Below are 25,659 nucleotides of genomic sequence, written 5' to 3'. Positions count from 1 at the left end.
GTCAATCCACACGCGAGAGCCTAGCCACGAGCGTTTGCGCCGCGCGCTTGACGTGAAACGTTATAGTACGAGCGTCGTCGCATGATCGGCCGTATCTTTCCCGAGGAGATCCAGAGAAAGCCGCCGCGGCGAGCTAGCTATCCTACCTAGCTAGCACTCAGTCAGCACGCGTGAGACACGTCATACATTTCACACAGGCGGAACCTGAACAAGCTTTGCCCGGAGCGATCGAAAATAGCTACATGTGGCTGTGCAGCCATAACCAAGATCTACATAGAGCCATTTTTACTGGTAAATATATTTGCATTGACCCGATATACGTGAGGAGAAGACATAACTCTAGATATTATAGGTTTATTTGTAGTGAGATTGTTGTAGAAACTCTATGTCGATCTAGCTAGTGTTGTCAAATATGATCGGTCCCATATATTGATATTTGTGTTATGTGATCCATTATGTTTATGGGTTATTAAACGGATATGTTATAGAAGTAGGCATTCGCTTCAGTTCAAAGTTCTGTTAAAGGTAAAGACTATTCTCATGATTTTTTTTTTAATAGAGGATCTAGGAGTCAAGAATAAAGTTTTTACATTATGAATTGACATGACGATCAGCTGATGCCTAGTAGGCCAAGGCCAAGGCCAGGGCGCTAACGTTCGTCGTTAGACCTCATCAAAGTTAATTTCGTTTTGCTAGAGGCAGCTAGCGAGGCCAGTTTTGGTTTAGTGTGAATGTGATTAGACCGTCTAAATCAAGTTAAATGTTATTGTTTAATAGTTTGCTAAAAATGTAAAATGAAAGAAACTGTGGTTAAGTAAGCCCACCAACACTTTTACTCATTAGCTTTTTTGAATAGACGCAATGCCATGCAAAGTAGTAAAGGTCTACCGTGACAGGGCTGTGTATACCACTTCTAACTGTTACTACTAGTACTACTCTAGTTAACCTGCACTCTTAGCAGATTTTCCACATGAGACAGAATCTTAAGTGGGCCTGGCGTGTTATGGGGATCGGTCGAGGAAGGGACAAACAAACGCTGTACTCCTCAAGTTAGCTGGACTTCAGAAAAATTAAGAGTCAGACTGGATATTGCGCCCGTTGTACAATGTAGGCCAGCAAGCAATTGTTACCATAGTCTACGTACCTATTATGAATTTTATGATCGTGTGCATGGCGCAAGATTTGTTCGTAAATCTTTCTGTAAATCTTTATAACCAGTTTCCCTGTGGAGCTTGGTGTGCTTAGTTGTCTGTGCCATCTTCAAACTTCACATCTACGGCAGACAGGTTTGAGAGGAGAGGGTACAGCGCGAGTGTGTTATACTACCCTCTTACGGGCAGTGTTTGAGAAGTATGTTAAATTTTTGTTGTGCAACCTTCGCCCCTTTCGGCCGGCAGTTTGTGTTGCGTGAGCATAATAAAGTTTGCTTGAACCTTAACTATTGTGACTGGTTATCCATCTCCGAACGATGTTCTTTTAATGGCGTGGTGGCAGCTACATGGGATCAAGTACCCTGCTCTTCCCTCGTTACCGATGGATTTTATGCATGATATGGCAGCCAGTCGGTCGGCAAAACGTGTCGTGATAGGTAGTTATGGTTTGCTCGCATCTGCTGTAGTCCCATACATAGCCCTTGAATGGCTGTTCCCTGTCCCCTCTTGAGGCAACGACCTCGCACCCAGGCCCGAGAGAGAGGCCGCCCCTACCAGTACCAGTATTCTAACCAGAAGTACAATGTACCAGGTACCTTACAGTGTTTGCGATTCTGAGTCAATTCAAATCAAAAGAAATGAAAGCAATGAATGGATGACTGAGGATGATTATGTCGGTCTTGATTATGATGATTTCTGTGACGATTATGATGAAAGTTATGACAGTTGTGATAAGCCCTTCGGGGACCCTAACCAACCTCGTCCCCATGAGGATCTAGTATTGCATGCTACTCGGTGTGATGGCGTCAATCCAAGTTCATGTAGCATTACTCCTCGTCCTGTCCCTATGTGTATGAGTAGTCTTGGTGTTAGTGAGTCCAGTCGTTCTAATGTTAGACATACAGTTCACAGTTGCCCAATCTGTCTCGTGGCCAATCGCCCGAACCAGCATCACATCAGTGATTGCTCATTCCTACCAGAGCATGAAAGAGATATCATTACATGTGCTCGCCAAGTGGCGTCTGTCCTTGGCTACTCTGATTCCCTGTGTCCATATGACAATTATCTGGATGATTATGATGAGCTAGATTCAGAAAGTGATTTCTCAGAAGTTGATGAATGTTTTGATGATCTTCATGACAGTTTTTTGTCTACAGATATCGTCTGCTTGTCTGCTAGGGTATGTGTTGCTGATTCAGACTGTACTAGTCTTGGAGATGCAAAGGATATGTCAGATTTAGACAGGTCAATAGGGTTTCAAGACAATTCTTACTGCTATAATCGTGGCTCATCGGAGTCGGATGAGTTCCACTGCCGGGTTGATCAGTCGCCACAGTCTCCAGTAGCTAGTCCCTCAGTGTTGCCTGAAAAGGCCTGTATGTCTCCCTACATTGATCTTGACCATGGCCAACAGAGTGTCCGGGTTACTCTTGTCAGCGGTTCTCCACAGAACTTGATTGGCTATTCAGTGTTTAAGAGTCTTGGAGGTGTTTTAACGGACTCTTCCAAGGCTTATTCAGTTGACCGTTCTTCACCGTATGCAATCATTGGAGGGACGTGCCTTACACTCACAAGAGATGGGAAGGCATTTCTCTTTGAAGGGTTAGTTGTTGACTCTCCGGATGTTTTAGTTGAGGCAGGCATTCCGTTCATAGTGTTACACGACATTACCATCCGTCCCGCGAAGCGCCGCATCACAATTGGTGATGGACCTTCGTACACCTATGGTCCTGATCCTACATCAGAGGCAGATATTTGGCTGTCCCGTACGCCTTCAATGTCTCTCAGCCTTCCCCGGTACAACCCACCTTCATCCATCCCTGATGATGTGACCGAACCTTCACCAGCCAGCAACAGTCACCACCAAGGCAAAGGCCTACGCCCCTGTTCCCAGGACGCTGAACCTGCACGTCAGTGTCTAGCCCAGTCTGAGCTAGCCATCATTCGCACCCCTGAGATGAATGGCACCATCCCTGATGTCACTGATGATGATTCCTGTGATGCCCTAGCCACACCTCGTCATCTCTGTGGCTGGCCAGCATGTCAGCCATCTTCAGATGTCAACCAGTGTTCCTTGGACACCTCACCCCCTGATGAGCTTCCTGTGGATGTTCCAAACATCAGTGTTGGTAGCACTACCACTCCTCATCGACACAGTGGGCCCCCCGACCATCCTCGCATTATCAAGATCAATGACCCTCCTGGGCGCCCCCCAGATGCATCCAGTGAACCCCGTGCCTTCACCAATGCCTCCACTCCTGGAGGTACATCTCGCTTTCCACGGGGCGAGAAGATTACTGCCCGTCGTCTTCATCTTACCACACCTGTGATGTCTCCAACCTCAGACATTGCTCCTCACCCTCAACCAGGTCACTACACGTGCTTGCTTGTAGGGCCCCCTCCTGGCCGTCCTCCCGACATTGACTGTTTATCCAGAAGTTGATAACCTCCACTTGTGACCTCGGCTATCGGATGTTTCTGGACTCTGATTTGTTACTTGAATTATGTGTTATATACTACTTCACCTTTATCAGTTTTGTTAAATTCATATATTTGTGTATGTAATAGGATGAACGGACTGTTTTCATTGAAATACCAAAGGATTTTTAAGTTTATGGAATATTTTTTTACCACAATGTCTAACGTACGTGTAATTAGTGTTTCGAAGTGAGAAACAAACTTGCGATGTATAAGTTTGTGATTCATTATGTTTTATGCCCAAGGTAATATTGTAAATTTTAGTTGACCAATTATGTTAATTACATTTGAATTTTTTTTTCTGACAATGAGTGAAGTTGTGTGTGAATTGTGTAGTTCTGCATCTCTTGATATTTACGGCACTCTGAGATTTAAAACTCGTGTTCATTTTTTTTTTTTTTTTTGTGATTGTATGGAATGAATCCATGCATGTATTATTATTTTTTGTTTAAGGATATTACAAACTTGATAATACAGTGTACTGGTATTCCTGTCATGGTTTTAAGTATTTTGCATTGATTCTGAGTCAATGTAATGTACAGAAACAGTACATGTACATGTATATTGTTATTGGATGCAAGTCCATGTTGTTGTAGTATACATCATGTAAGCAGCCAGGTGACTTGCACATAGCAAGTTGTGCAAATTCGAATTACATGTTTATCTTTTTATTTGTATGTAGCATACACATGATAGTTTTGATGGCAACTCAGTAAGTTTAAGTCAGCATTTTTATGTTTGTGTTTTTGCCATTCATTTTGCCCAATGTGTATGATTCTTAGAGTCATTTTCTGTGTCTTATGTCAAATACATATTGCACACATGTAGGAGAGGTGAGTTTTTGTTATACGTATGTATGATGCTCGTTTGATTTTTTTTTTTGTTGCACATGCAAGGGTAGCATATCAGTAACAGGTTTTTTGATAAAGAAAAGATGAATGTATGTATGATGATAATTTGTAATTATATAAAGCCTACATGATATGTATGATAACACATTGTACATAGCACATAGTTTTGATGTACATGTGTACCTCATGTAGCTCATCCTTCCCCTTTTTTGATATGTAAGAACCATGTGTCGGGTCATACTGTATGGAGTGACGTTGATGTAGGATTCCGTTTTTGATGCATCTGTACCAAGCAGTTCATATAGTGATACACTTTAAGGACAACATATGGTTCGGAAGTTGGAGTATGTTTGCAAAAGTATAATACAGGTGTATTTGATCTCTGTTTATTTCTGATAATTTGTTTTCATATGCAACATTTTTTTTTTTACTGAACGTATCGTTTTCAGTTGTTTTGTTTGGTATATGCCAAAGGGTTGTACATTTTGTAGTGATAACTTACATGATAAGTTGATGATGACACTAAGGTTTTGATATTGTTACATCAGGTGAGTGATTATTCTCAGCGGTTTTCATGTACATGTGTGTCTTACTCATACCGATTCGAATACGAGTCTCAGGTACGACATGTATTATAATGCATACACACCATTGTTGTATCCATGCCACCCATATATTGTTTACTTAATCTGTAATGTGTTTATGCTTTAATTTGATTGATCTAGGGATTTTTGTTTTTGTCCTTTTGGGGCCTATAGTTGGTCATCTATTTGGTTCTGACAGCATTAATTGTGTTTCTTTGGGGGACTGTAAAGGAAAGACAGCTACGGTGTGGTGTTTATGTACTGTTGTTTCACATTCCATCAGAAGAAAAGTGATTACAGCTGTATGTTCATGTACAGTGTTTGGTAGTGTTGTAACAAAAGAGTGAATGAGAATGTGGAGATCATGGTACTTATGTACAATAGTAATGTTTTATGTTGTGAGAAAAGGGTAGAATGTGAGTGAGTTAGGTATGTATTTGATAGTTGATATTGTGAAATATTTGCTGGTTTTTACAGCGTAAGGTAGTTGGTTTTGCAGTTGTATTTAGTGTTACTTTTTATAATTGGTAGAATGCACATGAAGGCTCATGTCAAGCGTAGATTGTTATGCTTGTATGCACAGGATTCTGACTGTTGCTCCAATGAGTGGGTATACATGTATGTACTGTATAGCAGTGCTGATTACAGCTAATGTAAAGTTAATGTTTTATATTACAGTTAGTTGTTAGTTCATACACGCTTTTGGAGACATTGTGTCTCTATCGGGGTAGTGTTTGTGTTAATGTTATCACATCACGGAGTGTTCGTAATGTGGTCTACCTATCCATGCAATTAGTCGGAAGTTTGACTGGCTTAACTCCACACACATTCCTGGCATATTGAATGTGCGTGATTATTCGAATGTCAAGTGTTTTCCTTTCTGATATGTAGAAGAAGACAGAAAGAAGAAAGTGATTGCGCGAGTGTGTTATACTACCCTCTTACGGGCAGTGTTTGAGAAGTATGTTAAATTTTTGTTGTGCAACCTTCGCCCCTTTCGGCCGGCAGTTTGTGTTGCGTGAGCATAATAAAGTTTGCTTGAACCTTAACTATTGTGACTGGTTATCCATCTCCGAACGATGTTCTTTTAATGGCGCAGCACTGTCCAGACATCAGCTTGAACTGATGTACGATGTATGTATTTTTCTTTATCCAGAGATGGTGGAAGCAGAGTGTAGATGCCTGGGTCGGCCCATTTCCCACAAGATTCCGAAATCCCTGGTTCTGTAACAGCAAGCTCCGTACAACAGGATCCTACTCTGCGCTAATTCTCTCGTAGGGTTGCTTTTGACTCTGCAGACTGAAGATGAGGAGGCTGAACAGGAAGCAGACCCTGAAGGTGGTGAAGGAGCTGGATGCATTCCCGAAGGTTCCAGAGGACTATGTCGAGACGACGTCAACGGGCGGGACAGGTGAGTGTGGGAGGATGAGATGGCAGACAAAAATACAACAAAGTACCAATATTTTATGATAATTAGTTCAGTGACACGAAGGTGGATGAAAGGAGACTCCAGATGGGATACTCGGTCTTTACATTTTCTAATTAGAATGGAACAACCAGCATACATTGAGTCATGAATTTTTGTTTTTCTTCATCATGTAAAGAACTTGCAGACAAGTCACAGAAATGCCAGAAGTTCCAGAAATGCCCTAAATGCCAAAAAGGCCTTGTGTAGGTCTAGCCTCCCGATCACTTGACTCACAACTACATAATTGTCTACCCTAGCTTTGAAATTTGTCACCACTGTCATAAGATACTGCATAAGTTCAATGTCTTAGACACGCATACATTTGTGGACGGATGTTGTCATCATCATCATCATCATCATCATCTTTCTCTCTCTCTCTCCCTCTGTTGCCCCCACCCTCCCCACCCTCCCCTTAGTGTCCATTCTGACCTCTGTCCTGATTCTGGGACTGGTCATCTCGGAATTTCAGTACTACCTGGACACCAAGATGAGGTATGAGTATGACGTGGACACAGACTTTGACAGCAAGTTGCAGATCAACATTGACATCACAGTTGCCATGAAATGTGACTGTAAGTATTCTTTCAAGCATTCAATATTCATCCTGCACAACTGTGTATCCCCACATGAATATCTGAGCACTGCAGAATTGTAGGTCTTTTTTCGTCACAAAATTATATTCTTGTTATTGGCTCATAATGTCTTAATTTCACTGCATGATATTTGGAAAAAGGTTACAGCTGTACATCAACTCTGTAAATTCATTATTAGTCTGCATGAAATCAGAGATGAATGTAAAAAAAAAAAAAATAAATAAATGAATTAACAAATTTGTGAGAGAATGTGGAGCTTTTATTTTCAGAATTTGTTGTAATCAGGTTTGGAAATTTCTACAATCAAAACAAATAATCAGTAATGTGAGCAACAAAACACTTTTTGCCACTGTGTAATTTGAAACACCAGGGAAAATTATGAAAATTGCAATAAAGATACCTGTCTACAATACAAGACCACAGATATGTGGTTTCTGAGACTTCATGGTATACATACCATGTTAGCAAGTTGATGCATGAAAATACTATGAAGGAAATGTTCTAACCATACAGCATAGAGCATACCTGAAGATAAATTACTAAAATATTTGTTGTTAAAAGTATCAACTTGTATTTTGTTTTGTATACCATGTCTGCAGTCTTTCTACTATTCTTCATCATTTGTACATTACGTGTGAAGGATGTATTACATAATGTACTGTATTTGTTTATGAAATGTTGAAATTGTCTATAGTGGTTGCTATAGTTTTTGATCTCCTTTTCGTTGCGTACAACAAATGGAGGATCAATGTTGTGAAAGCATCTTTTCTCTAAACTAGCTTTCACATGTAGGTATTTTTTCATCTTTTATTATGATGGGGTAACAACATCTACTCTTGATGAGTTATATAACATTTTAAGGCTGAGAATCTTGTCCTGAGCTGTCAGCATTCTATCTTGATTAAAATGTCATGTCAGGCCACTTTTCTTGTGAGTTTTGTGATACTGGGTCACATGCAGATAACTATTTCCTTCTCTCCCTTTCCGTCAGACATAGGAGCAGATGTCTTAGATTCGGCTGGGGACTCCGCAATGTTCAAATTCAGTGGCAGACTCAATGAGGAACCAACAGTTTTTGACATGACACCAGAAGAAGAGAGGTGGCACAAGTATGTAGATTAGGGGTCCATGAATACAATTTGCTGGTTTAGCTCTTTTTTCTCTACACACGTCTTGTACTCCTGTGTGACGAGAAAGACCTAAGTTTCCAAGAACTGAATCCCTGATATTTTGTTGGTGTTTTTGTTGTGTTTGGGTATTGGGTTTAAGTTGATTTGGCACTGGACTTTTTAAAGGTGTTTAAGTCATCATACTTTGGTAGTAATAGTCTATTTTTGAAAACTGTATGACATCCTGCTAGATAACTTGTTCCTTTATGTATATATTCAATTTTTTATCTTTCAAAAAAAGGTCTGTTTTCACATTTATCTTTTCAAGATTCTCTAATAAGACTTTTTTTCTGACAGAAGTGTTTGAAGTTCTTAGAAAGGGAAAACAATCAATAACTGGAGCTGAGATTGTGTATTGACCAAGTCATATATCCTAATGTCACTTTGTAGAACTCTGAAGACAGTGCGTAGAGCGTTGAGCGAGGAACACGCTATACAAGATCTCCTCTTCCAGTCTGGCTTTGATAGTAGACCAGCAGCACATCCCAAGAGATCAGCCAAGGCAGGCAAGCCTGATGCCTGCCGTTTGCATGGCTCCCTCATAACAAACAAGGTACCATACGTGACCCTGCATCACAAAATGAACACAAAGTCGCCAGACATGAAATTTATTTAAAAGTATTTTCTGAAAGAGCAGACTCTAAGCTTTAAAGTGAATGTATAACTCAAATCAAATGGACTCTCCTAACCTATTTAAATATTGGAAAGAAAGCACACACTCGAAAAAAGTGTGAACTGAGAAAAGAGGCTCTGAAGTACAGTGTCTATTCAACCGCTAGATGTTTACTGTACCAATCCGTGCTGGCTGTGCAATGAATGGGACAAAAAAACAGGATGTAAACCACCAGAGTAACAACAATGAAGGGATTATCAGATTAAACTGAAATTTAGCAGGCCTAATTAACACATTTTGTTTATAATCAATGCCAACTTTCAGAGCAGTAGCAACATCCTTTCAAAAGTTATTAGAATTGACAGTTTAGAGTGTGTACAAGGTTTTTAAGAAATGGTAAGGGGACTCTAAAGAAACATCACACTTTTCAACCAAAAAACTGCAAGATAAACTACTAAAAACCACACTTTCCTGCTCGTTTTATTATCCCAAATTTTATCGTAATGCAGAAGACTTGCTCTTTCAGAAAATATGAAAAAGTCAAGATCGGCTAGGTTGACCCATTTCACCTATTTTCAGTCCTCACACAAAATCAGTATGTGTGACTTTTTGTTCGTTTTGTGATGCACGGTCACATATGATATGTCAACATATAAAGTGCACCCCTAGATTAACTGCACTTCCATATTGTGGCATGTTTATGCGAAAAAACAAAAAACAAACAAACAATCTTAGCTTAAGCTTAGCCCGTTGAGGACAGACTGATTTTGCTACAACTTACATTTCCCGTAGACCCTTTCTCGAGTATACTCTGGACTCGTCTTTTATGTGCCACGTTCTCTTTATGTGCCACGTTCGCACGTCTGACTCAGTCGACGGCGTGCCAACTTTGCATATTCTGCTCAGACGCACAAATCCACCCAAACCAATCAATAATTCCCAAATGCCGTAGTACAATGAAAGCGTTTCTCACGCCTTCGTTCCTCTCACATATAACTTGCATTTTATGTAGTGATTGTTTATCAATCGGTGTTCCTTTCCGGATTTGCGCTTAAATTCTAAGTTCCTGTCACTGTCTTGTGGACAAAAGTCATGATTTTACAGTTATGTAGCTACTGGTCATTTGAAATTGTGAAATCATGCAATTTACATCAAAGCAAAGCGTGACGTTTTCTCTACAACGTAACTCACTATTTGTCCAGCTTAACAGAAATCTATAGGGGTAACATAGCTTTGAAAAACAACATGTTTTCTCGAAGCATGACTAAGTTTGTGTCTCTGAATAATGAGGCACACAGGAGGTTTCCGCCATGGCGCATAAAGAGCCAAGAGGTTAAATTCAGTGGTACTTGTGACAGCTATGAGGAAATGTGCCACATGGTGCTCAGGACTTCCCAATCCAATCTGCTGAAACTGAGATGATATCACATGATATATTGCCTACCACGCTTGAGATTACCTCATTTTGCACTTTCTGCATTTCTGTAAATTAGGATGGACTCTGTTTTTGGGGACAAGTTTTACTGCACTTACATTGTTTTAAAGGTCTCTACAATCTGCTATTAAAAAAACTGCAGTAAACACTCTATACCAGGTATGGTTGAAAGACAATGAAAAGTATTCTATGTAGGAGAGCATAAAGGGATGGCATAGTTTTGGTTGAGATCTAACTTCAATTTCTAATTTTTTTGTGTGAGATAACGAGAAACCTCTTACGAAATATGAAAGAGTATGTAATTCCAAGAGGAATACAATGTTTATTTGATGAAAATTGGTTTTTAGATGGCTGAAATATCCAAAACAGAGCAATCCTAATTAAAGATGGACCCACTTTTTATTAGGATCATTTTTTTTTTTTTTTTTTTGTGATGTCTCAGCCATTCCAATACCGATTTTCATCTAAATAAACTTTGAATTCCTCTTTTAATGGTATGCTCTCTATTACTTCATAATTCACTTCATCATCTCCACCAATGCTATAACTTCCCTTTAAGACAGGGATGAAATGCTGAGACTAAGTACATTGTACAATAAGTACAGAAAGAAAGAAAGAAAAAAACTTCACAGTTTGACTGTACTAGAGCAAAGATGAAATAATTGATGGAGAAATTGAAAAACGTACTTGTTGTCATAGTAACACTCATCTTCTTATACACTGTGCAATGTGTGATATCCTCTTTGTAGTTGACATCCGTTTCTTCCACTCTCTCTCAAATAGGTTGCTGGTAATTTCCACGTAACCATTGGCAAGAGTATACCCCACCCCAGGGGACATGCACATCTAGCACTAATGATAGATCCAGCAAGTAAGTGAAAATTATGTGAATGTAAATGTTTTATTGATAAATTAGTAAAACCTTGGCCTTACTGTATGTGAAAGTTTATATGAAATAAAATTTTGGCACTCCCAATAGGAAAAGAGCATATTTTGCTTGTTTGTTGATTTATAATTCACAGGTTAGAGGAGAAAATATTATCTATTCTACCTCCTTCCTCCACCCCAAACAACCCCCTAGTCTTTTTCTCAGAGAAGTACAGGGAACATTGGAATAAAATGTCATTGCTTTGTTGTGTTGCTTAATTGTTTTGTTTTTTTTTGTCCAACAAGTACATCTCAGACATCATATTTCATTACCATGGTAGTGTGAATTTTTAATGTATTTGCAAAAAGATGGCTACAGTGTATATAAAGATTTAATGGGTTATAATGTATATTCTCTACATATAAATACTTAGTAATGATGGAGTTGCTATGGTTCACAAATTGCATACAAGCGCATAGAATGATAAAATATGAAGAAAAAAAATGCATCAGAAAATATGAATATTCATTCATGCTTGCCATCTTTCCTCAGAATATAACTTTTCTCACCGGATCAATCATTTCTCGTTCGGGACTCCCGTGAAGGGAATTGTGAATCCGCTGGACGGAGATGTGAAGATAACAAATGAAAGTAAGTGTCACAAAAAGGTTTGACTCTCTCCTAGCCAAGATCGATTGCACAACATTGATGCACAGAGTAGTAGTCTCGATTGGGTTAAATTTCATCAGTGGCAGCCATTATGACCATTTTGAAGATGTGTTTTTGAGCATTGACTGTACTGTCAGCTGTTGGAGACATTGTCACATTTTACAAAAATTAATCCAGATGTGACGTTTGGAACAGGGACTGCATGAAAAACGTTATTAGATTTTTCAATCAAGTGCTATGTTTATCTGATTGATATATGAATGGAAAAAGTGTGTATAGATAAATGTTCAAATAATTTCTTTTACACACAATAACAAAATTATTCTTCTTGTTGGTGCTTCATATTAATTTGTGCAGTGTTTTGTCATATTTGCATTAATTAATCTTTTTTTAATAAATTCACCACAGGAATAAAGAGTACTTTAGCTGAATAAGAATACCAATATCCTGTCAATCTTGGTGTCTCCTCCAGGTCTTCAACTGTATCAATATTTCATCCAAATCGTGCCGACCAAAGTAAACACGAGGGCGGCCCGTGCAAACACACACCAGTTTGCAGTCACAGAACAAGTAAGTGTGCCATTTAAATCTTGTACTTGGCTTAGAAATATTTACAAGAACGGATTCAGATATGTTTCATTGTGATGAAAAAGCTATGAATCGCATTTTACATGACAGTGTACGCTCTCCATACCTACATATTTTGCCCCATAAGTATATTTCATTTATACTTACTTCTATACCATTACAACTGACTGAAGTTCTGTATCTTCGTAATGAGCTGACTGCTGTCAGCTGACTGTATATACAATTTTGTGCAGTGAGTGTCACACGGTGAATACTTGGTATTAGTTGTTTGATAAGATTGTTGTCTTTATAGCACTGGCAATCTCTCCACCTCCCACCCATTTGCACTCTCTCTCTCTCTAAGGAACGTGCCATCAACCACCATAAGGGCAGCCATGGCGTATCGGGGATCTTCTTCAAGTACGAGCTGACATCGTTAGTGATATCCGTCAAAGAGACATATGACCCAATCTGGAAGCTTCTCGTTCGGCTGTGCGGCATAGTTGGAGGGGTCTTTGCCACATCAGGTGAGAAATGTTGCCACATCATTATACCCAAGTGGCACCAAGCATATTAGTCTAGCTGAGTTTCTTGTTTGTTTGTTTGTTTTGTTTGTTTGTTTTGGGTTTTTTTCTGGAAAAAGGAGGAAGACTTTTATTCAATGAAAAGAATGTATTGTGTTTTTCATCATAATTTTGCAATGTCGTTAGCATGTGTATTTCCACTTTAGGTACTGTACAGTCAAGTTTGGAGAAAATAGGCTTTTATGTGAACACTGAAAGGACATTTCAAATTGCCACATTATGTCTGTTGAAAATGAGAAGGGCTTTGAGTTATCTCAAACACTATGGGTTAAGTGGCAACTTAACACCCTCATTCTCAACCAACGAATTAGTATTGATCTTCCCACAATTACAAATTTTCATGGTATCTTGAAATATCTGTAGAATCTGAGCAGCAGAAATTGTGTAATGAAGTTACAAGTTGTATCAATCATTCAAGTTTTTAGTATTGTTGAATAGCTTCTTCAAAACAAGCAAATAAACAAATCTGTAGTTTCTCAGCTTTGATGAGCTTGGGCTGTGTGAAGGTTTGGTGGAGGTATGTCACATGTCATGGGATGTAACTCTGACCTGAAAGAGGTGATGGTACCATGGAAACCATGTTTCCTGTCGGGTGCATTCACACGAGAAATGACTCTTGGCTGCGGCTGATGATTAGCGGAATTGTCATGAAAATGCCAACAGTAAATTAATGATTGTAAGTTACGAATATCATGCTCTATGAGAGTTTGAATACAAAAGTCTAATTGGTTCTATTGATGAGAGCTGTTGGAATTATATTTACTGTTTGTATTGGATGAAAGTTTATGTGGTGTTTTTTCTCATGTTTAATTCTTTTAAATCCAGGTATCATCAATAATTTGATGGGATTTTTCATGGATGTGATATGCTGCAGATTCGACAGATTGAAAGCCAGAAATGCAGATAAAAAGGTGGGTTCTGCACAGTAGCACAAAATCAAAGGATTCTACATGTAGGGACATGACATTTGAAATCTAAACAATTTCTATATTTACAGTATTACCAAACATAACCTGTTAAAAAATATAAGTGGTTATGCACAGTATTGCAGAGGATTATTATTTTTATCTTTTTACGCATGTCTAGTGCACGACTAGCTCGATATAGCAAGCCAGTGTAAAAAAGAACAAGACTTCAAAGGTATGGCCAGATTTATCTTCCATTATAAAAGCAGTCATTATGTGCCTAACGTGCTTGATTCTGTATGATGAGATTGAAAGAATAGGGGATTATGCTTGACTTCTCAATACGTACATACGCAAGGAATCAAAACCAGGACCAACATGGTTTACCCATTACACGCACACAAAGGCAAATGTCGCACCTCATTCCACAGTCAGTGAGCATGTACGCACTCCATTCTTTTGGGAGCATTTCAGCCAGGCCATCAAGAAACACATATTTTTAATTCTTTCTTTTTCCAGGGACTTAAAAGACAGTGTGCACAATTAATGCAGCTTTGGGGGTTTTCTCAAAGCACACAACGAACTTGATAATGTGACCATATTAGCATTCATCTTCCCGCAGAGTGCCCATTTAATTCACCAGTGAAGGGAGGAGTTATGTAGAATAAAATGTCTTCTGAAGAAGGCGCATGCCATACTGTAAGACCAGACTTTTTTGCATGCATCAGACTTTCGTGAATTTTGTGAGAAGCCAAGATTAGCAAAAGTAAAATGCGCAAGTGCGTTTTTTATGTACACAAGGCATTAAATGCCAGTACATTGCTCTGTACAATGTACAAGGAAGTTGAGGTGTTGAAACAGTTGGAGGTAGCACACAATCAAATATGATTAATGTTTGTTTTCTTCTCTATCTTAACTGCACATGTATAGTAGTGAGCATTCAGTTTTGTTGTGTGCTTTATGTCGACCAGCATTTTATGTTCAACGAATGCCTGTTTTACTAGTCAGCATTACATGTAATATACTCCAGGGCTGCACACTGGCGCCGGTCCGACGGTCAAAGACCGGTAAAAGTCACTGTCGGACCGGTAACTTTTCAGGAAATCCACAAGTTACCGGTCCGACATGACCAGTAAGAAAAAAGCATTGGTGGGGTCAGTAGAAAGAAAAAGAGCAGCCCCTATCAGGAAGAAACAGAAGGCAAGATATCGCACTGTTCAACAAGTTTTACGCAAGTTTTCGTTTATGTCTACCGGTCCAATTTGTACAGTAAACATATTAGTTTTGAGCACTAGCAGTCGACCAGTTATTCGCGCTCGCTTGCGCATTTGGCGCTGTTCACGCACTGCCATGCAATGCAATACATGCAAAGCATGTATAGAACAGCGTAATTGCTTTTCGTTTGCTTGCGATCGGCGGTCATGCCAGACAAGAAGCATTGATAGAAGCGCACGCATTTCTGAGTCATTTTGCTCATGATTTTTTAACGCAAGATCAATCCGATCCCGGCTTCGCAGCAGCGTGGCAGTTATGTTAGAACTAATTTACTTGTGTTGATTTTTAGAAAAAGTAAAAAGACATTCGATATTCAACGATACAGTAAATGGATCTGATTGCGTTTATTTTCATTTTACACAGTCATTTCACAGATGAATATTTTCATTCGTTCAGAATGGTCTCATAATGAAGATAGGCGCAAAAAGGATCACGAAATCGGCCCTTTCGTGTACTTTTTAAGAACGCATGCACAAAATGTGAAGAGATAATACTAGGGAGAAAAAAATCATAAAATCATCGCAGTCCCGCTTACATATTTGAGGTAGAAATCGTCCCAAAAAGGATCATGAATTCGACCGGCCGCGTCGTATCTTTCAAAAGCTTATGTACGAAATGCGAAGAGATTATAGAGGAGAGAAAAAAAAAAATAAAGGACACATTTGGTGAGTACATCATAAAAGATTACAGCCGAATAACAATTCATGAAATCAACGCAATCCCGTTGAAATTTGAGGAAATAACGGGCGCAAAAAGGATTTTGAATTCAGTCCTGCATGCCGTGTTGGTTATCAAACACGCATGCACAAATGCGACAAGATTATCGGGAGAAAAATAAAAAACACATTTTTACCCTTCTGGTGCGTGCATTACAAAAGATTACATCTGAAGTAATTCATGAAATCGCCACAATCCCGCTGATATTTGAGGTAGAAATAGGCGCAAAAAGGATCGTGAATTCGGCCGTGACGTATACCTTTTAAGAACGCTCGTACGAAATGGGAAAAGATTAGCGGGAGAAAAATAAAGGACACATTTTCACCCCTTTTGGCGTTTGCATCATATAGATTACACCCGAATAGTGATTCATGAAAATTCGCAATCCCCTTGGAATTTGAGATAACAATAATAGGCGCAAAAAGAATCTCAAATTCGGCCCTGCATGCAGTGTATAATTTTGAAAACGCATGCACAGATGCGAAGAAATTATCGGGAGAAAAATAAAGAACGCATTTTCAACCCTTCTGGTGCATGTATCACAAAAGATTACAGACGAAATAATTAATGACATATCGCAATCCCGCTGATATTTGATGTAGAAATAGGCGCTAAAAGGATCGTGAATTCGGCAGTGACGTAGATAGGCATGTACGCAATGCGAAGTGATTATTGGGTGAAAAATACAGGGCACATTTTCAACCCCGTTTGGCCCGTGCATCATAAAGATTACAGCCGAATAATAATTCATAAAATCATCGCAATCCCGTTGAAGTTTGAGGAAACGATAGGCGCAAAAGAATCATGATTTTTGGCCGTGTCGTGTATCTTTTAAGAACGCATTTACGAAATGCGAAGAGTTTATCGGGGAAAAATAAAGGACACATTTTCAACCCCTTTTGGCGCGTGTATCATAAAAGATTACATCCGAAGTTATACATGAAATCATCGCAATCCCGCTGATATTTGAGGTAGAAATAGGCGCCAAAAGGATCGTGAATTCGGCCGTGTCGTATACAGGTACCTTTAAAGAACGCATGTACGGAATGCGAAGAGATTATGGGGAGAAAAATAAAGAACGCATTTTCAACCAGTATATAGCTGGTGCGTGCATCACAAAAGATTACATCCGAAGTAATTCATGAAATCGCCACAATTCGGCTGGCTGATATTATTTTGATGTAGAAATAGGCGCTAAAAGGATCTTGAATTCGGCCGTGTCGTATTCGCATGTACCAAATGCGAAGAGATTATTTGGAGAAAAATACAGAACACATTTTCAACCCCTTTTGGCCCGTGCATCATAAAGATTACAGCCGAATGATAATTCATGAAATCATCGCAATCCCGTTGAAGTTTGAGGAAACAATAGGCGCAAAAAGAATCATGATTTTTGGCCGTGTCGTATATCTTTTAAGAACGTATTTACGAAATGCGAAGAGTTTATCGGGGAAAAATAAAGGACACATTTTCAACCCCTTTTGGCGCGTGTATCATAAAAGATTACAGCCGAAGTAATTCATAAAATCATCGCAATCCCGCTGATATTTGAGGTAGAAATAGGCGCAAAAAGGATCGTGAGACTCACGATCCTTTTTGCGCCTATTTCTACCTCAAATATCAGCGGGATTGCGATGATTTTATGAATTAAATTCATAAAATCATCGCAATCCCGCTGATATTAATGACGTGAGTTCGGCCGTGTCGTATACCTTTATCAATTAAAGAATGCATACGTACGGAATGCGAAGAGATTATGGGGAGAAAAATAAAGGACGCATTATCAACCATTCTAGCCGGTGCGAGCATCACAAAAAGAAAATAGAAATAGGCGCAAAACGTATCATGAATTCGGCCATGTGGTGCATCTTTTAAGAACACACTTACGAAATTCGAAGAGTTTATCGGGAAAAAATAAAGGACGCATTTTCAACCCCTTTTGGCGCGTGCATCAGAAAATATTACAGCCGAAGTAATTTATGAAATTGTCACAAACCCGCTAATATTTGAGGTGGAAATGGGCGCAAAAAAGGATTGCGAATTCGGCCCTGCATGTCGTGTACCTTTCAAGAACGCATGCACAAATGTGAATAGATTATCGGGAGAAAAATAAAGAACCCCTTGTAGCGCGTGCATCAGAAAATATCACAGCTAAAATAATTCATTAAATCGTCGCAATCCAACTGACCACCAAGAGCAGGTTACGCAGCAAGTTCGTGCGCCGATGTTTAGAAAAAGTCACAAACGCATTTGACACAATCTGAATTTGTTCATTATCATTTTACACAGTAATTCACAAACAAACATTCTATTTTTTCCTATTCTTTTTTTTTTATTTCTTGTGCAATATATAATGCAAGTTTTCCAAAAGATATTAATCTGTAGAATATACATGGGTGGGGGGGGGGGGGGGGACGTCCATAAAAAAAAACAAACAAGAAAATGAGTTTGCAAGTCATTTAATGTTTTTTCAGGTTGTCGTTGTTGACCGGTAAATTTTCTGTTCGGACCGGTAAAAAATGGTAAAACGGGGCATTTACCGGTCCGACAGAGACAGGTTGGACCGGCAGAAAAAATGGGTTAGTGTGCAGCCCTGTATACTCATATCCTTTTCTTTTTTTTTGTAATGGCCAGGAGTTCCCGAAAGTTTCATGCCACGAAAGAAAGGCCTTCAGCCCCAATCTGCCAAAGCTTCATTACAGCAAATGTTTCTGATTTTACAGCGTTAGGGCTTGAACTATTTACACTCTGAATGACATCACAATGCAAAATTCTGGAGACTCGTAACACCTGTGCATCAGAGTCACATGGATTTTTACTTACCATCAAAAAGTAATTTCAACATCAATCAAATCAATGAGAAGTTTACATGAGGAATAATAATTCCCCCTCCCCCTCCCCATTGTCTTCTGACAGGAGCCACTCCCAGGCCACCAACTAGAGATTTCACAGCCTCCACCATCCCCTACCCTGTTGTCATCTCCTGGTTCCTGAGTTGGCCTGAAACCCAACCTGGATCATCAGGCCCTCTGTTATCCAGAGTTCTCCATCATCTGGATGTATTCACACCATGAAGATGGAAAAAAAAAAGAAGTGCTTTGAAAATCGAGGATATCTCCTACAAACTCGCAAGATTTACGTATAATATTCCAACAGAAACATGTTCTATCTTTTATATTCAAAGCTTTCAATTTATGTAATAAGAAAAGACTATGATTTCAAGTAAGCTAGCAGAGACTGCACAATAGTTACTGTGCATGCTACCTATTGATAAGTACCACTGGATCGGCAGCTACATGTACATGTACATCAACATTGCATCTCCCATTCTCCGGCTAAATCGCTTTTCTGAATGGGTGCCAGTCCCAAGATACTGGTAGCTGGATAACAGAGGTCGGACTGTACATGTTTCCCCTGCTTCACAGTCACACAGTGTTACATCTAAGAGCCTCAATCATGGCACCATGATGGTATCAATTCTTACTTTTTTTCTCTCTTTTTTTTTTTCATTCCATCCAAACAGGAATACTGAGGAACCTTTATCAGAAAGGGAGGAGATATGAAGTTTAAAAAGAAAAGAAAAAAAAAAACAAAAAACTTTAGTATCAATGTGATTTTGCAGGTCCCAAGTCATTATACTTCTTTGTTTTTGTATCCCAGTAATGTGAGAAGCCTGATATGATAAAGCAATTGTCCTGGTTTCTAGGTCTTGTTAAAACGAGGTTTGCAGTGAAGATGTACAGCTACACCAGCTTAATGATGTTCAATTTATTCTTCTTTCACTTTCAACAGGCATCTCATTATTGTGGTTTTGTTGTTTTTGATAATTTGTTTGACACTGTATTTTCTTCTCTCGCTGTTCAAGCAATCAAGTACTATGTTGCAGATATTCACGGAAGTGGAGTTACCTAGTACATAATGATATAGGGAAGCCTGAAAACCATTACATGTTGCCTTGGTAGGACCATATTGGGTTTCTCACCATATCAGCATACAAAAACATAGAATTATAAAAAGTTTGGCCCTGCAAAATGACTTTGCTGTATTTAAGAGGGTTTTGTTGTACACGTACTGTACATCCATCCCCTTTTAACAACAAGATTCCCCTGTAAAAGCATTGATTGGTCGTTGAAAAACTCTGTTATACTGTGAGCATCTGGCGATTACAGAGGCAGAATGTAGCTTGTGTCCACTTTCTGACCATACTGTCCAGAAATTGATATCTTTCAATCACATGGAAATTAGAACGTAAGTCAAAGAATCGTATGTCAGTCAATGAAACGGAAGCTGTGAATCATGAATACAACTGAAATAGCAGGAATGCTTATAAAGGTAACAGGGTTAATTGATTTTTAAATAGATTTTTCAAATTTTAATCTATGTATTTTATATTAATTAATTTATGCTAATTTATGCAAAAATATTGATTTTTTTTTTTTTTTTTTTGCATATAAATAAAAAATATAAAGTTTTGGTGAACATATTGTTTTCAATATCCTTAACAGTAATATTGAAGCAAAAATTGGGCTTCGTAATTATTTCTTATGTATTTTTTTCTTTATTGAATTTCTTTGGTATTTCATTGTTTTTGTACTTTGTGTTTTTATTGGGTTTTTTTTTGTCAAAATTTATCGCAGAAACTTTTTAAAGCATATTCATGCTAAAATAAATCATTATCAGCCATTGAAAGTAAAAACATTTATTTTTATATGAATTAATTGCAAAAAACACAATTTACACTGGATTTGTAAACCAAAACATGTTTTTGAGCAATTTTTAGGTCGATGAATTTTTTCAAAGGGGCGTGGCTTCGAAACGGTATGCCCGGTAGCGACAAATTTGGTCTAAAAAGTTGGGCGATACTTAAAAGAAAAAAGTCATAAAATGTCGCAGCGAGAGCATCACGCATAGCGGAATAATCACGCAAAACGTCGATGGGGGGGGGGGGGGGCATTTTGCCCCCCCCCCCCTCCCGTGGGAATAGGGTTAATCCTTTCAAGTTCTCTTGAAGGAAGCAGGGGCCCATTCCACTTCACGACTTGCAATTATTGTAATCAAGAGCAAAGTCAGTTACCATGGCAACAACTGAATCACGTGTGAATAGTTGATACCCAGTTTGTACCTCAGTGGCTTCCGGAGTAAACTCACAAGTACATATATTGTAATCGTACATTGCAAGTGTTGTGAACTGCTTCATATAATGGAACATGTTATTTGACTGTAGGAGTTACCAGGTTCAAAGAACAATATCGACTACAGCAACAACAATAACAGAGTGTCAACACGTTAGACGATAGACGTTAAAAGAATAGATCATTTGTAGAGCAGTAGCGACAAAGCGTCTAGCATGGAACTCTGACGGCAAAGCTTGTTAGGTTCTGAATTTGATATTGTAGTCATGCTAATTGGTTCTACACCGTATTCCTTGCGTGAGAGATAAGCATTAGGCATTTTTTTGCACTTTCTGTCTTATAATGATAGTGTAGAAATCTGATTAGAGTGGTAAAATGAAATAGAAATTATATGATATATAAAAGCTGGAAGAATGCCAAAATAATTTGGTTGCCTGGTTATAAATAACAGACATCGATGTCCTGTTGCGAAGAATATAATTGGTTGTTATGTTGTATTGTGCTCTTTGTTGACTTGTCTTGTATAGTGCGATGTGGCAGTGTTTTTGTACATTTTTGTAGCACACCAGCTGTACAGTTCCGTGTGTCTTGTCTTTTCAATGGCAATAGTTTTTATATATATATTTTCAGAAAATATATCTGTTAATATTCTGTGGCATATCATTACCATGTATTGCTGAGGACTGCGGCTCTGATACTCATGTTTTACTGTACATACTAGAGCCTACCAGTCATGCTCACTCAACTCATGTTATGGAGCATTTTGTTGTTGTTGTTGTTGTTGTTGTTTATTTTCATGATGTAATAAAACCATGTTCAATTGAAATATTTTTTTTTTCCTGTTGGTGTATAAGGAGGTACCTTCTTGGTTGGTGTGAATCGCATTCATTGTATTGGACCTGTCAATTCCTGTAGGTAATTTTGTCAATATTGTGAGGTCTATTTTGTGTCACGGGTTGTAAAAGTCCGACGCCAGAACTTTGCAGCCCCATACAATCGTAGTCTAGCAGCCAGAAAGGGTCCCCGTGCACCCACCCTAGAACAAAATTCTATGATATGTTCGAAGATCGTCAGAACCTGTATTTTCCGAATCCGGTTGTCGCCAGTGGAAAAAAAGGTTGCGCGCGCGTCTAATTTGCATATTTCTAAGATGGGCGCCGCCCGTTGCTAGGAGACGGATTATTTTTGAATAACATTAGTTAGGAATAACAAATTACCATAAAAATGGTATCATTTTGAAGAGAATTTAATTTCCTACAAGCTGATACCCCATTTGATGGGATAAATAGATGTTGTCATGAAATATTAAGGAAGGAATTATGTTTTTTAGCATTTTTCTAAAAAGATCCGGAATTTGGTTATAATGTTCTTTTCCATACATTTAATATGCATTTACAAATAACATTTGAATTTTCCTATAATTATCCCCCAAACATAGCTATTATCATGTGAAAACGGCTTTCCAATACATCAATTCCTTTAAAAGTTACACGACATTAAAGGGGATATGGTTCAATAGGTTTTACAGTACGAAATCGCCGAAGAAAGAAAGAAAAATTACACTTTCTATTCCTTATATGAAATAAAATTTTTTTTTTTCTATTCTGTGTTACCAAACTCAATCCATTCAGCTTCCCATATGAACAGTTTCTTGTCTTTTTGGATTCCCTCCAAGAACGTGAAATTAATCACAACTTATCTGATATTAAAAAGTTAAAGAAAAAACATTTACGTGACAGTTTCCTCTTATTGGAAGATTAAAGTGAAAAAAAAAAAGAAGAATCTTATGCTAAAAGCCCTAAGAAATAAAAAAAAAACTTGTTAAATGGCCTTTCAGAGTTTAAAATGAAACATGGCTATCTTATTTTTTCATAACAAAATGAAGGGAAGTATCTGTGTAGTTCATGTCGGCCCATACTGGGTTACATCATAAATTCTTCAGAAATGGTCCCCGTGCACCCCCCCCCCAAAAAAAAAAAAAAAAAATCTACGATAGGTCAAAGGTCAAAGATCAAGTGAAATACATGCTCTCCTATTCATCCAATTAAACCTAGGTCAAGGAAGGTGACCATTCAACACATTGTGACAAACATGCCATTATAATATTTTGCCAATTTTGTGAAAATGTAATCACACATTGTCCACATGTCATGTACTATAGACCATTAGGAGAATCATGCATTATGGCGGAGGCATACCAGTCGTCATAGCGACATTTCTAGTTTAATATTACAACGAAGATTACGACTATTATTAGCAGTTGGTAATTAAGTGGTGTACGAAGACTAACTCAAACAATACATCATTATATGAGTGGCTATAATGTACAATAATATTGATAAAAACCCAATAAATCTGTTTGTTTTTTTTTCAGGTTATACAGTGCGTATCAAAAAAAGGTAATCCAACTTTGGCGGGCTACTACTTTACAATTGTCAGCTATGGAGAGCTCAGTGTTTTAATTCTAATGATATCACAAACCATCGAAAGCTATGCTGCCGGCTGAAAGCAATAACAAATTTACTTCTTGTATATTATAGAAAGAATGGCCACGCGAAAGTAACAAGATTAATGCTCTGTTACTGGGAATTTGAAAACAATAATGGCATTGTTTCCATTCCTGTTGTGTCGTTGGTTGTTGGCGTGTTTCCTTTCAAAGAGTGAAAGTAATAGTAGGTTAATAGATGTCGGCGTTAAAGCTTGTACAATATAACAATATTGGTCAAAGTTTATTATTCCGAAGAGCCATTTTTTTCCCCAAAGGTTCGTTATTCCGGAGGTTCGTCATGATATAGATAAACGGGCCTAAATTAGTTATTGCTGAAAGCAATAACAAATTTACTTCTTGTATATTATAGAAAGAAAGGCCACGCGAAAGTAACAAGATTAAATGCCCTGTTACTGGGAATTTGAAAACGATAATGACATTGTTTCCATTCCTGTTGTGTCGTTGGTTGTTGGCGTGTTTCCTGTCAAAGAGTGAAAGTAGTAATATAGTAGGTTAATAGATGTCGGCGTTAAAGCTTGTACAATATAACAATATTGGTCACAGTTTATTATTCCGAAGGTTCATTTTTTTTTTCATCAAAGGTTCGTTATTCCGGAGGTTCGTCATGATATAGATAAACGGGCCCAAATTTGTTATTGCTGAAAGCAATAACAAATTTACTTCTTGTATATTATAGAAAGAAAGGCCACGCGAAAGCAACAAGATTAAATGCCCTGTTACTGGGAATTTGAAAACGATAATGACATTGTTTCCATTCAAAATTCAAAATGGTCACCTTCCTTGACCTAGGTCTAATTGGATGAATAGGAGAGCATGTATTTGGGGATTTTAGGACTTTAACTTGACTTTGGCCCTTTCATAAGTTTATGCATTAAGTAATTTTCAAGGTATGGAGAAAAAGTGCAATTTTTGTATTGTGTAGAAAATTGTTACCATTTTCATCTGGCCTTTGACCCTAAAATTCATAAGAGAATCACTGTCAGGCAGAACATGCATAAATATGTACTAAGTTTCAAGATGCCATGAGCCACTTCCGAGACATGGAGGAAGAAGCAAGTTCAGCACTTTCTCTTGATCTTTGATCTTTGACCTTTTTGGCAAAAAAAGAAAAAAGAAAAAAGAAATTGCCAGAGAATCTCTATTTTGGGTTATACATGCATACACCAAGTTTAAAAAAAAGTCCTGCTGGCATTGCATAAATATGAGGGAAATAGTAAAATTTTGAAGTGTTGCCCTTGACCTTTGATCCCATGAACCCCAAATTCCCTAGATAATCACTTCCAGTCAGTACATGCATAATATATACTATGTTCCATGAAGATACCTTGAACAATATCCAAGATACAGAGAAAAGAAGTAAAATTTTAACATTTTCACTTGACCTTTTCACATTTGACCTTAACCTTATCACCCCAAACTTTTACCAGTGAATTTTAATTAGGTAATACCTGTATACACTAAGTTTCAAGAAAATATCTTTAGGCATTGCAGAGATATGAGGGAAATAGTGAAATTTTAAGCATTTGACCTCGACCTTTTGACTTTTGACCTTGAGCATGTGCACCCAAAAGTTGATAGGCAGAATTTCACCCCCAATACACATACATGCCAAATTTCAGGGTTTTTTTTTTTTGTGTGTGTGTGTGTTTTTTTGTTACGCTGTCCGCAAAATTCATTACGGACGGAGAGAAGGACGGACGGAAGGACGGACAACCCGAAAACATAATGCCTCCGGCACCACTTCTTGGCGGAGGCATACAAAAGAATCTAGATTACATAGGTGAAGTAATCTTTGAAGATATGTAAATATTGATATGTACGGTATTGAAACTGTCGTGTTGATTATCCTTATGGTAAGTTACCACTCTCGTGGAATTCACTAAGCTGGGTCCACTTTCTCGATTCGCCCGAAATCGTGGTCTTACTCGGGGACTAATCGTGCTGATCATCAGATAATCAAATCTTGACGTCAGTCAAAGACATTGTGTTGATCGTAGTAATTTTTCGAACAGTCCAATAATTCATCTACGATCAACACTATTACCACCATAGACCTCAAGATGTGATAAGCCATGATAAGATCACCACGG

At 38.3% G+C, this 25,659-nt stretch overlaps 1 protein-coding gene across 1 annotated transcript; it reads left to right on the top strand.

The window, feature by feature from the left end:
* Positions 1-186: 186 nt before the first annotated feature.
* Positions 187-18,922, top strand: LOC140245798 (endoplasmic reticulum-Golgi intermediate compartment protein 2-like). The gene is made up of 11 exons (XM_072325312.1): positions 187-291; positions 6,221-6,476; positions 6,950-7,105; positions 8,118-8,235; positions 8,686-8,848; positions 11,127-11,214; positions 11,764-11,862; positions 12,353-12,450; positions 12,812-12,974; positions 13,857-13,942; positions 18,845-18,922. Exons 2-11 carry the CDS (start codon positions 6,371-6,373, stop codon positions 18,920-18,922), a joined length of 1,155 nt encoding a protein of 384 aa, XP_072181413.1. The 5' UTR covers positions 187-291; positions 6,221-6,370.
* Positions 18,923-25,659: the final 6,737 nt, after the last annotated feature.

Source organism: Diadema setosum, unplaced genomic scaffold (assembly GCF_964275005.1).
Source record: "Diadema setosum unplaced genomic scaffold, eeDiaSeto1 scaffold_34, whole genome shotgun sequence".
NCBI lineage: Eukaryota > Metazoa > Echinodermata > Echinoidea > Diadematoida > Diadematidae > Diadema > Diadema setosum.
The sequence above is the reverse complement of the archived record's forward strand: the minus strand, read 5'-3'. Positions and strand labels throughout refer to the sequence as shown.